The sequence below is a fragment of the Lactuca virosa genome, chromosome 6 (genome assembly GCF_052849685.1).
Source record: "Lactuca virosa cultivar CGN04683 chromosome 6, Lactuca_virosa_CGN04683_v6, whole genome shotgun sequence".
NCBI classification, from domain to species: Eukaryota; Viridiplantae; Streptophyta; class Magnoliopsida; order Asterales; family Asteraceae; genus Lactuca; species Lactuca virosa.
In genome coordinates, this window is record NC_136431.1 from 17483483 (window position 1) to 17498966 (window position 15484).

Consider the following 15484-nt stretch of genomic DNA (forward strand, 5'->3'; position numbering starts at 1 on the left):
GACTATATGGATAAAGTGTTATATACATAAAGATTGTAGATAAAGATGGAAAATAAAAAGCAATGGATCATGAGAAATCACAAAAAATAAGAACCAAACCTAGGATCCAACATCGAACAAAAACCCTACTTTCTTTACTTCAAAAAAATCAACGTACCTGCACATACTCAAAACCATAGAACGAATTTCACAAAAAAAAATGTTATTTCATAAAAAAAGAGCCTGAAATAAAAGATGATGGTAAACCGAAGAAGACATATCAAAATCAACAAAAAAATGAAGATATAAACATAAATGATGATTTTTGTCATATTATCCCTAAAATAAAAAAGAAACCATTAATAAATCTTAACATTGTCGATGATAGTTACAATAACTCAGATTAAGGAAAAAAAGACCTAATATGAGAGACGAAGTGGAAGGAGATGATCAGCTTCATTGCAGATTTATTGGTTAGAGTTTCTTTATATTTAATATTGTGGGGGTTTTATGTGGTTCATTTTGAAAGAACATAAATAAGTTGCTATTTTTTGAAATAAACAGTTCTAATTCGCAATATAACTATAAAATAACAATGTATTTTGAAAGTACATTGTCAAATGTTGATTATACTTGTGTAGACCCATTTTCACGCATGGTTGGCTATATATAGTTCTTTTCCGTGTCACAAGTAAAAAATGTTTGAAGGTACTTATATGTGACGAGCAAGGTCATTGAACTAATAAAACAAAAAATGTTGTCTATAAAAAGATCCTTCAACGACTATATATATTTACCGATTTTAGTGTAATTTCTACACATTTCAATAATACCAATAACCCTGCTTTTTTTATAATTATTCTGTAATATCTATATAAATTTGTATTTTATTTATGCGTTCCCCGCGTTTAACGCGGGTCATAATCTAGTTTTATCAAAAAGTTAGTTTTATGTTTCTATTTGTTACGTAACAATATTAAATCAATACAATCAAATGATCAAAAGCTTGAGTTCGAGCATACTGTTATGGAAATGATCACAAGTATTTAACCCCAAGCCAAAAAGGCTCTAACCGTGCTTGATTTCCAAAAAAGTCCTGAAAGTGCCACTTTTCGGAAACCACATGGACCATTTTTGAAATTTTGTGATTGCTAATTTGTTATATATAAAAAGGCGTTTACATGTTGGAAACTGAGAAGGAAGAGTTCTATCCAAATCCAAAATTGTGTATTATAATGAATGAAGAATCAAGCAGGTTTCTCATATGTGTTCTTCTCTCTGAACTCTTGTATGGCACTTCTTATCATGCCTTCCATACCACTGCTTACAAACAGATGAGTTCCATCCAAAATGTGTATAATGAACTTTTGTGATTGTGGCAATGAAGCGTTGTAATTTATTATGAATTGAGCCATTGGTATGTCACTGCAATAACAACAAATGAAAAACCATTTTTAGAGAGTAACGCACAATCCAACCATTTGTGCAAAAAGATTAAGCGACTTACCATGAGATAAATACTCCTTTGGCTGCATGTACCATGATTTCACTGCAAAATTAAACCAATGCAAACTTGATTTTATCAGACAAATAAATTTCGTACAAATGCTAAATTCTTAGAGGCCAAGAAACTAGCATGTGTAAGTGCCATAATAAATTTGAACACATCACAAAATTTATGAAATTATATAAGTGCACAGCTAAATGTTCTATAGCTTTCACAACTGTGTAAGTGCCATAACTTTGACGTAATACCTAGAACTCAAATTACTGAAATAACCATGTGGAAAGGAAAGGAGTATAATTTTACATCATTGGAGTGAGTACTAAACCAAAAAAAGAAATTCAGTGGTATCTAACGAGCATACTACCAGGATGCATAATTGTCATCTTTGTAAACACAATTAAAGTGACAAACTGACAGTTGATATAAACAAATGTATTCATGAACCCTAGACTTTCAAAAATGAGAATCAATTAGAAACCCTAGACTTGTAGATGAAGATATTAACAATCGCGACAAGGAATTTGGAGTTAAATATGCAAATCCCAAATACCCTCTAAACGTGTATAACGAACCGAACCAGAAATTTTGCACACCCGCTAGGAACCAGATAACAGAAATAATACAAGAATTGAGTTCAAAGATTCAAAAATAAACAAAAAAATCATGTGCTTATCGATCTAGGAGGTGGGACTTACGGAGACGTAGCAGTGGCCGGTGCCGGCAGCGGTGTTCTGGAGCGGAGATCGGAGGAGGGTCGCCGGCGTGGAAGATCGGAGAAGCCTTTGCAGCTGTGGTGACGTTGGCGAAGAACGAGAGAGAGACTGTTGTGTGTCGAGAAAGGGTTAAAGGTGGTTTGAGGGTATAAAGGTAATTTACTTTTTTTTTTGCTTATCAATTTTTGTTTTCTATATCTTCACAAAAAAACCATTTTAAGAAGTATTTTTAATACAGGGATACTTTTTTAATTAATTAGCTTTTTTTTAAAAACTAATAAATTAATAAAGATTTCAAGAAGCAAACCCAAACACCATCTTAAATGTCGTTTAAATTGTTATTATTGCTTAAAGGCTATTCAAAAAGCCAACTCTTCCTTACTTAAGGGTTCTTGTTGTTTATACCTTCACAAAAAGTCATTTCAAGAGTAACTTTTCTTATACCCAAACATATTTTTAACTTATTGGCTTTAAAAAAAAAACAATAAGTAGTAAACTATATCAAAAAACAATCGCAAAAACTCTCTTAATTGGCATTGAAATTATTACTCCTCGTCAAAATGAGATATAACCAACCAAATAATATAGGAATGCACAAATAGATAAATAAAATTAGGTTTTACCACACAAATTGTCATGATTTTAACCAACCAAGTAATTATATCACATAAATTGGTGATATAGAATTTGTAACAAAATTGAAACATATTGCCAAACTTGCTAGGAACTTTCTACTCGACATAAATTGATAGAAGAAATATAAATTCGTTGCATAAATATACATTCTATTCTTTATTATCATTGCCATGTCAAACCAGAAATCATCAATAAAACAACAATCAATATTTAACATCCCAAAAATTAAAAACTCCTACAACATTCCATCTTTATCAATAGATAATAGATCACAAAAAACCATTATCCAATAAAAATTCACAAAAAATCAACGACATGACAACCCAATCCTCTAACATAATTCTAAAGAAAGAACTCTATTTCTGCATTCCTTGAAATAAAACAAATGCAAGATAATGCTAATAATACAACAAACACGAATAGTAGCAAATTGTTAAATAACTCGTGAAGACGATAAATGATTTTTTATAAAATTATAAGTGAAGAGCTAGTGTCACAATCTAAACCTAAGTATGTGAGGGCACCTTCTTTCAACTTTGGTGCATCTGGTTGACCTTCAAGACCCTACATTTCATCATCTTCCAATGCATTATAGATCATCCTGCAATGAACAAAAAAAGGGTCACAAGATATCCAAGTAAAGGACAAAATGGTAAATTGTATTCATCATGTTTGTACTCGTATTATTTACCAAAATAAGGTGATGAAGAGGAGAAATATAAGGTATCCAAGTTTGAAAAGCCGTTGCTTTTTTTCCCAGCTTAGGTGGTTAAAGATCTCTGTGACATCCACAAGATGTTGCTTCCGAGTGTACCTAGTAAAAATAATTATACACATGACCATTTTGCCCTTGGAATAATGGCATCTTTGGTTGGATCTTGGATGGAATGGAATGAGTGATTACATTCCATGATCCCATTTGATTGGGTAGAGAAATGGAAGCAATTGTGATATTATATTAAGAAGAAGACTTACAATCGAACATTGTAGTAAAGATATGGCAAACCAAGTAAGACCATCACCCAATGCCCAGTGAAAAGATATATTAAGCATAAAACTCCATGTGTAATAAATTCTGGTAATATCACAAAGTTTATGCGAGATGCAGAATCATAAGGATTAATGTAATCAAACTCTAAATCCGCTAAGCACATAAGCTGCAAAAAAAATAAAAAAACAAAACATATTTACAGTCGGAACCATTCTGAACCCTATAAATCTTAATGCTGATTGATAGATTAAATGTAGTACATATTCAAGCTAACACATATATACACACGGATCAAAATTTTTACAAAATATAGTTTCTTTTTGAAATTTTTACAAAATTGGATTAGGTTGACAATGCAAAACCTAGTACGATGGTTTAAAAAGTTCAAAAATTGGTACTTTTTTACTACAAACAATGCAACTGGAACTTCAAGAAAATTGTGATTGCTCAAAGCCAAAAAGGGTTAAAAGCAGGGTATGCTTCAAAAACAAGCAATCAAAGCCACTAATAGGGTAATCGTACAATCCTATAAATGTGAATTGCAGATGAATATTTCAATCCAAAAATCAGATTTCACAAGAACCCTAATTTCGCAATTTGACAAATTGAGGAAATCCAAGGGCGCAATTGGTTATAATTAGTTCAAAAATGATCGAAAAATCAAGACTTGGTAAAAGATAAAGCAGTTACAGATCACGAATTGTAGATTCTACATGATTACAAACATAAACACATTAAAAAAAAAAAGAAGAAGTAAAAACGGTAAAGTTACGAGGATTTACCTGATAAACAACTACAACAAGGAGAGCTATGTGGATGAAGAAGAACAGTAGCCATGTAATTATCTCCCCCATCTCTCTCCTCTTCTTCCGCTCTTTCTTTCTCTGTCTCCGGGTGCTCTCTTGTTCTACATACACATTCTGTATCTATAGTTATATTTAATCAGGGAGAATGAATAAAGCTATGAGTTGACAATTTGCACCCTCAACGTCATAAGTTGTCTGTTTTGATTCCCTCTATTATTTTAGATTACAGTTAATAACATAAAAAATATAAAATATATGTACAAAAAAATAGTGTGCTTTATTGGTTTTTTCGATTTAACTAACTAATTTTAGTGTGTTTTTTTAAAAGGTATTCATTTTAGAATAACCAAAGGGTTTGTAGTCCAGCGGTATCAGGTGGTGTTCTTCCTCTTTGAGGTCGAGGGTTCAAGTCTCGTCGTGGACATAGGTGGAATAGATGTTGTTAGCTTAGGAGTAGATTAGATTTGCCGGTTAAAAAAAAAATCATTTTAGAATAAAGTTATTACCTGTAAATACCGATCAACCAAGTAATTTAAAAAATTGATGGTTACACTAAATTTTGGCAAAATATAGTGATTTTATATTTTCTGTATTTTTTTTTCAAATTTATATATATATATAAATTAAAGTCACTATTTTGTTAGGGTTTTTTCTGTATTTTTTACAAATGACTCTTTTGTTCTCAAAAAATCATTTTTTTATAATTTGACTGTGTTGAATAATGTGAGTTTTTGCAAACCATTTTTTCGGTTTTTGAAGAACCGGATTTTTGAGGGCATGTTCATTTTTAGAGAAAAACTAATCAAATAAATGGAACCGAACCCATCCAAGTAAAACTTAATACTCTTGAGACCAAATAATAGAAATAGTCTAGTTTGTATGGTGTTAATAGAGTTTCAGGTTTTGATTTACATTTCAAGTTATGGTTTTCAGTTGATCTGGTTCTCCAATTTTTCTTTCTGGCATCAATTTTCTTTTCCTGTAATGATTGTGATGTATTGGGTTGTGGTGGTGAAAAATTCGATGAAGAGACAGTGGGTTGTTGTGTTGGTTCGTCGGAGTTGAAGGACCGAAAAAAGAAGAGATGGTGAAAACGTCGATGCCACTAAAGATGGAAATGAAATAAAAATTTAGGAGGATGAGAGATGGGATGGTGACGGTGGAACCCAAATTAAATTTCTCAATGTGGTTTCAGGTTTAGGGTGAGAAGTTACAGATATGTGGGGTCTATTAATTTTTTTAAATATATAAAAAATAAATATTTAAATTAAAAAATTAATTAAAAAATAAATTAATAAGGGCACAATAGTCTTTTCAGGTAGGACATTGACCAAGCGCGACAAAAATAAACATTAGGGACCATCTGAGTTAAAAAAATAATTTAGGGATCAAACACACAAATTACCCCAAACCATAGGGACCATTCGTGTAATTTACTTTTACCTTTTTGTTTTGTTCATATTTGGATAACTTCTTTTTTTATACACATCTAGATAACGACCTTGTTGAAATTGTTCACATATGACCATTATGACCGGATGTGACCTGATACAGCCGGTCATAACGATCATAAGTGAACGCTTTCAAAAACTTCGTTACCTAGATATTTACAAAAAAATAGTTATTCAAATATGAACAAACCGAAAAGTTAATTATCTTAATAAATAAATTTCCCTAATATTAATCATAAAATAGAAACAAATGAACACATTCATAAGGCACAAAATAATGTACGGTATCTATACTAACTAATGAGCGAGGTAGAATTATTATTATTATTATTTTTATTTATATAATAGACATTTGATCTTCCATTAGAACATAAAACTTAGATTTTTTTTATAAGACGGTCTAAAAAGCTATTACAAAAACACATGCTTAAAAAAAAGACAAAATTGTAAAAATGGTCCATGTGGTTAGCAAAATTATACGGTTTTGGTCCAAAAAAGTTTGGTGATGCATCGGTGGTCTAATTTCGGATACCATGTGTGGTTTTGGTCCCTATGGTTGGCATTTTTGTGTTATTTTGGTCCATAGCCAACCTGAAATGATGAATATGCCCTTTATTAATTCTTTTCTAATTAATTTTAATTAAAAAAATATCACCCCCTACTAACCCACCTATCCTCTTTCTCTCTTCCTGTAACACCCATAAAAATTGAGCCAAATTAAAACATTTTAATTCATTCAAAAACCATTAACTTCATACATCTCGTTTTCAAAATAGTTTATTATCAGAGTATCCCCCATAACCATATCATATAAATCATAAAACATGAGGAGCGGTACGATCACGCCTTCGCCTTGCCACAATCTCCTGAAGTACCTGAAACATAACACTACAACTGTAAGCCCGAAAGCTTAGTGAGTTACCCCCAAAATACCAACCACACATAAACATACTCATAACATATCACAAATAGAACAGCCACGCACATCAGGTCCACTGTGTGACTGGTCCGCCCGCACCGGGCCTTCAGTCCACCTGGTCCACCCGCACCGGGCCTTCAGTCCACCTGGTCCACCCTCCGAGTCTAGCCATGTACATCGAGTCTACAGTGTGATTGGTCCGCCCGCACCGGGCCTTCAATCCACCTGGTCCACTCTCTGAGTCTACAGTATGACTGGTCCGCCCACACCGGGCCTTCAGTCGGCCTGATCCACTCTCCGAGCCTCGGCACGTCTGGTCCGCCCTCTTGGGGCCTTCAGCCTATCCGGACCGCTCGTTGGGCCTTCGGAATATCCGGTCCGCCCTGGGTATGTTGGCCTACAGCACAAAGCAGGACCCGCCTCAACCCAACCCCCGTCAAACAACCATGTGCACATAAAACAACTAATCACATAACAACCCTTAACCAGACAAACAGTCTAACAGATCACATAGCATATCAACATCCTAACCAGGATTCCGACCTAACCGGTCACTAGCATATCCTTACCCTATATACCGGGTACCGACCTTAACCAGGTCACTAACATAACACCATCCTAAATACCAGGATGCAGATCTAGCAAAGCAATAACATAACAAACAATATCCGGATTTCCATCCGATAAAGGGCCGACCTTGGTGCCGTAGACCCTGTCGATATAGTGAGGATAACTCACCTGAAATTGCCGACTAAAAGGATAAGATCGGCTGCTCCGACCACCGACACGAACTCCACCACCGAACACTACCAAAGAACCAATTCCATAAATACCTAAATCACCAAAATACCCTTGGTAGACAAACTGGTCAACTCTTGGTCAAAGTCAAAGTCCTCAGTCAAAGTCAACCTCCCTGACTAACTCTACTCGCCGAGTCCCTATACTCAGAAACTCCCATAACACGACTCTACTCGCCGAGTCACCCCAAGACTCATCGAGTCCAACGATCTCCAAGTCCCATCCTGCTCAACTCACCGAGTCACTCCCGACTCACTGCTTCAAGGTTTAACCAGAAAAGATTGGGGTTCTGCGACCAGACTCGTCGAGTCCAAGAACAGACTCGCCGAGTCCAAGACAATCTTCAACAGACTCGCCGAGTCCATGCACATGTTCATACGACTCGTCGAGTACACCCATGTGACTCGCCGAGTCCCTTCAGTTCTCAATCCATACAGAGGCTTTTCGAGCCATGCAGAGGCTCCAATCCATAGATCCACTCTTCTACAGCCTAACCCTCACATAAAGTTGCAAACTTTACGTGAAACCAAGGGGATATAAGTCCAAAACACTATAGGGCTAGGGTTTATGACAAAGGGGCTTCACCAACAACTCAAAGACTGATGCTTTATGACTTTCTGGACCAACACAATTCTAGATCTGAAGTAGCAACCTCAGATCTAAGCTTCTAACTCGAAATAGCTCACAAACAAGCTATGGAACTCCACATCAACCACCAAGGATGAACCAAAAAGGAAATCAACATAAGATTATGGCTTTTTACCTCTGAAATGTGCCCAAACAGATGTAGATCCCAGATCCACACAAGCCCCTTGATGTTAGCCTTTAATTCCTCAAGCTCTTTTCACCAATTTCCTCTTCCAAGCTCCAATCTCCTCAATAATGAAGCCTCACACGAAAATTAGGGTTTCTGGAACTCTCAGGGGGATTAGGAGGCTGGGAGAAGGACATAAAGTCCTTTAAATAGGGTGCAACCCTCGGGATTAGGGTTTTCTTCCTACAGCACCAACTCGTCGAGTCCAAGTCTCCGACTCGGCGAGTTGGCCACTTAAACCCTGATAGAATCCCGCTCCGACTCGGCGAGTAGACGGACCTACTCGTCGAGTCCCTTTCCTAAATTTACATTTTGCACCCTCCAACTTCTTGCTTTCGAACTTGGGATGTTACAATTCTCCCCCACTTAAATTAGGCTTCGTCCTCGAAGCCTACTGCAGTATACGCTTCAGAACAAACCCCTTGTACTGCAGACTTCGATTTCTCATTTAACTCAGGTTCTTGCAAACCCTATTACCGCATCTCTCTTCTAACGACTTCTTCTCGCGTGGCATCCTTGCCACTACTCCAAGCCGACCATTGTCCTTTCAACTCAATAGCACCACGTATCACCCGATGACACTATCCCTTCATATCAGGGACGTACCTCCGCGCCCTGCTAGCACTAGCTACCACAATCACACACTGAACTCTGTTGAGACACTAATCCATCTTCCTTCGCCCAAAGTTGGCGATAACCCTGATAACTCGCAACCCGGAACAAATCCGGTTCCACCCTCTGGTTCTATCCCTTACGCGCTGACAGGATACTACATCCCTCAGCTCCCGTAACCCATCAACCAATCATATCGCGTAACCACTCGTACCTGGCCTAATCAGCCTCGGGCTGGAATACCAACACACCAGGTCCAATCAATCATAGGGTCCGATCATCCTCATGATGGAATACCCCAGATTGAAATACCTCCTCATACACAACTCAAGCCTACAACCATACTCGGAACCAAGGACCTTGTCCTTGCGTCAACCTCGAACCCTTTGGTTCGACACAACGGAGTGCAATCCACTCACACCTCCCTATCACGATCTCTAGGTCCTTGACCTCCGACTGTAATATCCTTATGCAGTCCTCAGCACCGGTCCAGACTACTCTCGAGTCTGTTAACCTGCTGTCTCACCTTCCTCTGTCCTAATCTCCAATCGGGAATCCATTTCCTTCTCCTCTTCCAAGGAGACCGAAAACATGCATGCGCATCATCCAACATTTCCACAACCTCAACGGGCATCCAACCCGTATGTGCTTCCATATATCTGGTACAATCCCAGTGCTTGCTACCAAGCACTTTCGATCATCCATTTACTCTGCTACCTTCCCCTCGGATGACCCACGCTCCTTCCGGAGCTACATACCTTCCCTTTCCAGGAAGTCTACTCAACAACCCTTACCGCACCTATAAGTGCCACAGAGCTAAACTCCACTCTACACTATCCATGTAGAGCAACCGTTATTCTCCAACTCCCATATACTCTGAATCCGATCACATAACTAACAAGGCCCACACACGGCCTCCAGCCATCTCCATCATCATGATCAATACTTGGGGCCAGACCATATCGATTACTATTGCATGTAGACATATTTACTCATGATCAATACTTGGGGCCAGACCTCAGATCTAAGCTTCTAACTCGAAATAGCTCACAAACAAGCTATGGAACTCCACATCAACCACCAAGGATGAACCAAAAAGGAAATCAGCATAAGATTATGGCTTTTTACCTATGAAATGTGCCCAAACAGATGTAGATCCCAGATCCACACAAGCCCCTTGATGTTAGCCTTTAATTCCTCAAGCTCTTTTCACCAATTTCCTCTTCCAAGCTCCAATCTCCTCAATAATGAAGCCTCACACGAAAATTAGGGTTTCTGGAACTCTCAGGGGGATTAGGAGGCTGGGAGAAGGACATAAAGTCCTTTAAATAGGGTGCAACCCTCGGGATTAGGGTTTTCTTCCTACAACACCAACTCGTCGAGTCCAAGTCTCCGACTCGGCGAGTTGGCCACTTAAACCCTGATAGAATCCCGCTCCGACTCGGCGAGTAGACGGACCTACTCGTCGAGTCCCTTTCCTAAATTTACACTTTGCACCCTCCAACTTCTTGCTTCCAAACTTGGGATGTTACACTTCCCCATCTCCGATCAACATCTCTCTCTTTCTTTTCATTTCCGTCGGACACCACCACCTGATCTGTCATGGAAAATCCAAAAAAAAAAATCAACTCCATGTTACCTCCGTCTTCCATCAACATCTACGAGACCGAAGGAGGTCGTGGCTCAACAACCGGAGAATCGATCTAATTGCTGCTGCACACTACCTCCGCCAAATCCTGTTAAAACCCAAAAGTTTTAGACCTCCATTGATGTCAGTTTTCAACTGTAGCCACCGACCGCGTCACCACTTTTCCCCTCCCTCTCTCTCACAGGTCTGCTCTGATCCAATCAAATCAGTCCATAACCCCACCGATGTCGTTTGTAGGAGACTATATGAGGTGTTGCTCTGTTGTGGTTTTCAACTGAGGTGATGCTCGATGGTGGAAGGAGTGTTTTTAGTGGAATGGTGGAGGTTTATGGTGGTGTGTGAGGCTTAACAGATGGCGATGGAGGATGTGGATGCGATGAAGGTTTTTGTTTCCAGTGTCGTTGTAATTCAGTGACATAAGGATCTTGTTTTTTGGTGTAGCGGGTTAGATGATTGATGGCGGTTTTAATGGTGGTGAGCTTTGACGATGATTACAGGTGGTGCGACAGGTAGTTGTGGTGATTTTAATTGGAGGAGGAGTTTGATTCCAGCAAAACAGGAGGAGAGAGGCCAGTGTGGATGGGGAATTTGAGATCTATGGTAGAGGTGGTGGTGGTGATTTGGGTGAACTCCAACGAGAATGTCGGCTGTTGAAGGTGGTTCAAAACAACGGTGTTAGAGGGTGAAGTTGGAGATGAAGGGACCATTTTTACAATTAATTTATGTCTTTTAGTAATTAAAAAAATGAAAAATATAAATTATAAGGGCATAATCGTCTTTTTAAGTGTATAGGGACCAAAACTAATAAAAAGATCCAATGTTGGACCACTGGTGCATCGCCAAAACTTTTTGGATCGAAACTGCATAATTTTACCAACCACAGTGACCAATTTTGCAATTTTGTCAAAAAATAAACTCAAGCTTTTTGGATCGCCTTTTTGACCATATCTTCTTTAAACAAAATTACAATAAATTAAAAATACATCCAAAAACATCAAAACGATCGTGTCGACATATAACCAAACAAACACAAAGATCACATTCTATTAGTATTAGGCATCAAATATTCAAAAGTCAAAACACATAGTTTATTATAGTATTTATTTATCATTAAGAATATCAGCAAAAAACACATAAATAAGCTTTTATTAAAAAAAAGAAAAAAAAAGAAAAAAAAACCTAACATGAATGGATTGGAGAACAATAACAAAATCCTAGATATGAATCAAAAACTAGATTAACACGTGCCATAATTAAAAAATCAGAATCCGTGAGATATCCTGAAATTAGATTAACATGAATATAATATCGATTTTTTTGAAGGATGTATTAAATCAGAGTATCAAAATCGATGTGTTAAGAAAGATTGAAATCATAAACCAGAAAACAAAAATTAAAATAAGAAATCTTCTATTGTGTGAAAAACCATAATCGATTCATAATGAATCGTTTGTTATTGTAGAAAAAATCAAATCTGATTCATAGAGTCATTTGATCGATGGTGGTGAGAGACAAAATACGATAATTATTTTAGAAGAATCGCAACTGGTTTTGTTTTTTGCTCTATTTTCTTTTCTTTTTCCGCTGAGCCACTATACACGATATATCAGAGTTTTTTTTTTCTATACTAACATATAAGGTATACAAAAATGAAACCTTAGGAATTTGGAGGCCCTGGGCCATCGCCCTGGCCCACCCATTGGCATGACCCTAAAAACTGTAGTCTTGTCATCAAGGGGTCGAATCATAACCACGTATGGACGACCCTGAATAAATGTGTGCCAAATGCTAAATGTTGACCAAACCTCTTGATTTCATTTAATTCTTTCGGTTTTGCAAACCTTTGCTCTAAACTTCATTTGTACAAAATTAAAATTTTAACATATTATTATTACATTAAAATAGTAGTATCTATTGTCTCATATACAACTATTGGTCTTTGATTAAGTCATAACAATTATGAACAACGTGTAAAAATATTATAAACCAACTTGTATACAATTAAAACATAACATTAACCAACATAGATTGAGGTGCTAAACCAGCTATTGTATGGTTAAATATCCATTAACTGGAAGAGGTGAAATTATCATCTCTATCTGTCTACATACGTGGTACTTGATCTTCATGCAATAGTAATTCGACTACAAAATTAAGGTTAGAACTCTAGTATGGCGATCTTGAGGAGAAAGAAATAGTAACGAAACACTAATGAAGCGTAGCCAAAATCACCACCTTGATGAGAGGCACACTTGTGATAACGAGGCAACGAGGCAAGGATCATAAGACCTTCAAATCTATGAACTTGATAAATAAGTTAGAACACCCGTTATGCAAAGTTGATCAAATCACTTCAACCATTTTCATTCACGATGAAGCACAAATAAGGGGGTCCAAAACCAAGTGGCCTATGCGCAGAGGAGACACTTCATACTTGCCACCATGCAAGTACAAGTACAAAGTATCCACAATAAGATTTATTTATTTATTTCAATTGAAAAAGCATGTAGTTGTAGTTAATTAACGAGCTATTGGGGATAGCTTTTTCAATATTTTAGTTGGGCCCATAACTTTCTAGCCAATAAAAAAAAACTTAATTAAGAACTTATCTAATCATTTTCATGGGACCATATATATCTTTTATTATTTTTAATTTATGAAAAACCTTAATCAAAAACTTTCTTTTTGTGGTAAGGAGCTATTCTGAGTTTTATATTTTGTTGAGGTACCATGATATGTTATTGAGATGACTTACAAAAACTTAGCTAAAAAAACTTTAATGACTGCTCTGTTTGACAGTTTTTAAGGTTTATACTTGGATCATCCAGATTTTTACAACATTTAGGCCCAACATGTGATGGGTTTAACCCAACTATTATCCCGACATGATGGGTACCTTTTTAATAGGCCTTCTTGCATGAGCATTAGACTTCCACTAGATTAATTATTAATAGATTGTTTTTGAGAATGTTGAGACCTAAAAATTATTTCCATTCTCTATTCTTTACACATCAAGATGTTACATTATTAATTTCATCAGCGTCCCAATCCATTTTTTTTTTCTTTTAACAATGTTTATAGAGGGTCATAATATTCTACTTACAAAGGATCTAAGCTTATTATAGTTAAAAAAATCACCCATCAATACAACCCAAGATCTTCCAAACCTTGCTCGACAATCTTATAACTTTCTTGAAATTTTGAGAAATAAAATTGGGAAAGACGATGATAGGAGTTGGAGTTGAAGAATTGTTCTCCATTGTTACAATAATCTCTGATCCTGTGAAGGAGTTGTCTTCCTTACATTTACGCATGTAAAAACTCCTGCTACCAATATCTCCAATCATCTCTGACTTATCTAAACCTATATACAAACAAATATACTCAATAAAATTCATCTAAACATAAAAATGAAAGAAGAAATTTACTTACTTTTAAGACTGAAATGAGAAGGGTGAAGTTCAAAGCTTGAAATGGAGTGTTGATCAATTTGAGGGCTTCTGCCTTCTGAATCATACTGTTTCTTCACCATCTTCATTGTTTCCTCCACACTTGAACCCAATTTCACCATTGCTAGAATTGGTCCTGAGCTTCCTTCAACTGTTACATTCACCACTACCTTCGCTTCTTTATTGTATCCCTGCGTTTTAATTCTATCCCCAATTATCACGATTGGTTTTCAAATAGTACAACGAAAACCCGATATACGCAAATTGATGTTGATCATCAATTATTCAATGCTATCATCGTATCAAACATTAATTGAATTTATCTCAAAATCAGATTAGTAATATTTTTGGCTATGAAGTCAGAGATCATCGAAGCGTGAATCATCAACCAAACCGAAGCGAAAAGTATCAAGTTACCGATTTCCGTTACCTCAATTTTTGGCGGAGAATAAGGCAACACCAATTCCGGCGACGACAAGAAGACGTCTGCACGAGCCCGACGTTGTAAAATCAGTCCGCCGTGATCCTCCGTCGATTCACGAAAATCATTGGAGAGAACGCCGGTCAGCAAAGCAGGCTCCGAGTTGCATCTGTTAACGGATTTCAATGGCTTCTTTGACGATCGACGAACTACTACTCGCCGGCGAAGTTTGTGAGTAGACGAAGGAGGATGTGGAGGTTTGATGCTCCGTTTAACCGGAATCCGTCCACTGAGAGGCTTCTCTGACATTAATTATCAAAATTGAAAAGCGGTTTGATTCTTTAAAAAGGTAGATACGATGAACTGTATATGTAAAGTTATGGATACAAGTCAAGTATATGTATAGTTGTTGGTTGTTGTTCATCTCGGAAGCATGCTGATGCTTGTTTTTAAATTAATTTTGTTCTCATATATAAATAATTAAATTCAGAATTTCGAATTTGTAACTATATAATTATATATATATATATATATATATATATATATATTATAATTTGACGTTTTTTTTGTTTAAAATAATAACTATACCTATAAATTATAAAAGCAAATACTAAATACTAAAAGATAATAAAGTGTGTTACTTTACCATAAATCCATAAGCATTACATGACATTTGACAATGTCAAATCATTTGAAATAATTGATAATAGTGGCAAGATAATAACCATATATGCTCATGC

The 15484-nt window shown here is 36.5% G+C and overlaps 3 protein-coding genes across 3 annotated transcripts; all 3 read right to left on the reverse strand.

The window, feature by feature from the left end:
• Window positions 1-1110: 1110 nt before the first annotated feature.
• Window positions 1111-2334, reverse strand: LOC145120471 (general transcription and DNA repair factor IIH subunit TFB5-like). Its single transcript, XM_079056292.1, has 3 exons — window positions 2182-2334; window positions 1487-1528; window positions 1111-1404 (listed from the first exon to the last, which is right to left on the reverse strand). The coding sequence occupies exons 2-3, from the start codon at window positions 1519-1521 to the stop codon at window positions 1227-1229; spliced, it is 213 nt and encodes a 70-aa protein (XP_078912418.1). The 5' UTR covers window positions 1522-1528; window positions 2182-2334; the 3' UTR covers window positions 1111-1226.
• An 833-nt stretch (window positions 2335-3167) lies between these two features.
• Window positions 3168-4763, reverse strand: LOC145118932 (protein cornichon homolog 4-like). Its single transcript, XM_079054589.1, has 4 exons — window positions 4609-4763; window positions 3811-3992; window positions 3527-3649; window positions 3168-3436 (listed from the first exon to the last, which is right to left on the reverse strand). The coding sequence occupies exons 1-4, from the start codon at window positions 4678-4680 to the stop codon at window positions 3400-3402; spliced, it is 414 nt and encodes a 137-aa protein (XP_078910715.1). The 5' UTR covers window positions 4681-4763; the 3' UTR covers window positions 3168-3399.
• Window positions 4764-13858: 9095 nt separating this feature from the next.
• Window positions 13859-15156, reverse strand: LOC145120330 (uncharacterized protein At4g22758-like). The gene is made up of 3 exons (XM_079056158.1): window positions 14754-15156; window positions 14307-14514; window positions 13859-14238 (listed from the first exon to the last, which is right to left on the reverse strand). The coding sequence occupies exons 1-3, from the start codon at window positions 15051-15053 to the stop codon at window positions 14009-14011; spliced, it is 738 nt and encodes a 245-aa protein (XP_078912284.1). The 5' UTR covers window positions 15054-15156; the 3' UTR covers window positions 13859-14008.
• Between the last annotated feature and the right edge of the window lie 328 nt (window positions 15157-15484).

Coding starts and splice junctions, on each gene's coding strand:
- LOC145120471 (XM_079056292.1), bottom strand. CDS start 1,521: ATGGTACATGCAGCCAAAGGAGTATTTATCTCATG. Junction 1,405..1,486: donor AAAGGAGTATTTATCTCATG/GTAAGTCGCTTA, acceptor TTGTTATTGCAG/TGACATACCAATGGCTCAAT.
- LOC145118932 (XM_079054589.1), bottom strand. CDS start 4,680: ATGGGGGAGATAATTACATGGCTACTGTTCTTCTTCATCCACATAGCT. Junction 3,993..4,608: donor TTGTTGTAGTTGTTTATCAG/GTAAATCCTCGT, acceptor TTTTTTTTGCAG/CTTATGTGCTTAGCGGATTT. Junction 3,437..3,526: donor CTCTTCATCACCTTATTTTG/GTAAATAATACG, acceptor TGTTCATTGCAG/GATGATCTATAATGCATTGG.
- LOC145120330 (XM_079056158.1), bottom strand. CDS start 15,053: ATGTCAGAGAAGCCTCTCAGTGGACGGATTCCGGTTAAACGGAGCATC. Junction 14,515..14,753: donor ATTCTCCGCCAAAAATTGAG/GTAACGGAAATC, acceptor ATTAAAACGCAG/GGATACAATAAAGAAGCGAA. Junction 14,239..14,306: donor TTCTCATTTCAGTCTTAAAA/GTAAGTAAATTT, acceptor GTTTGTATATAG/GTTTAGATAAGTCAGAGATG.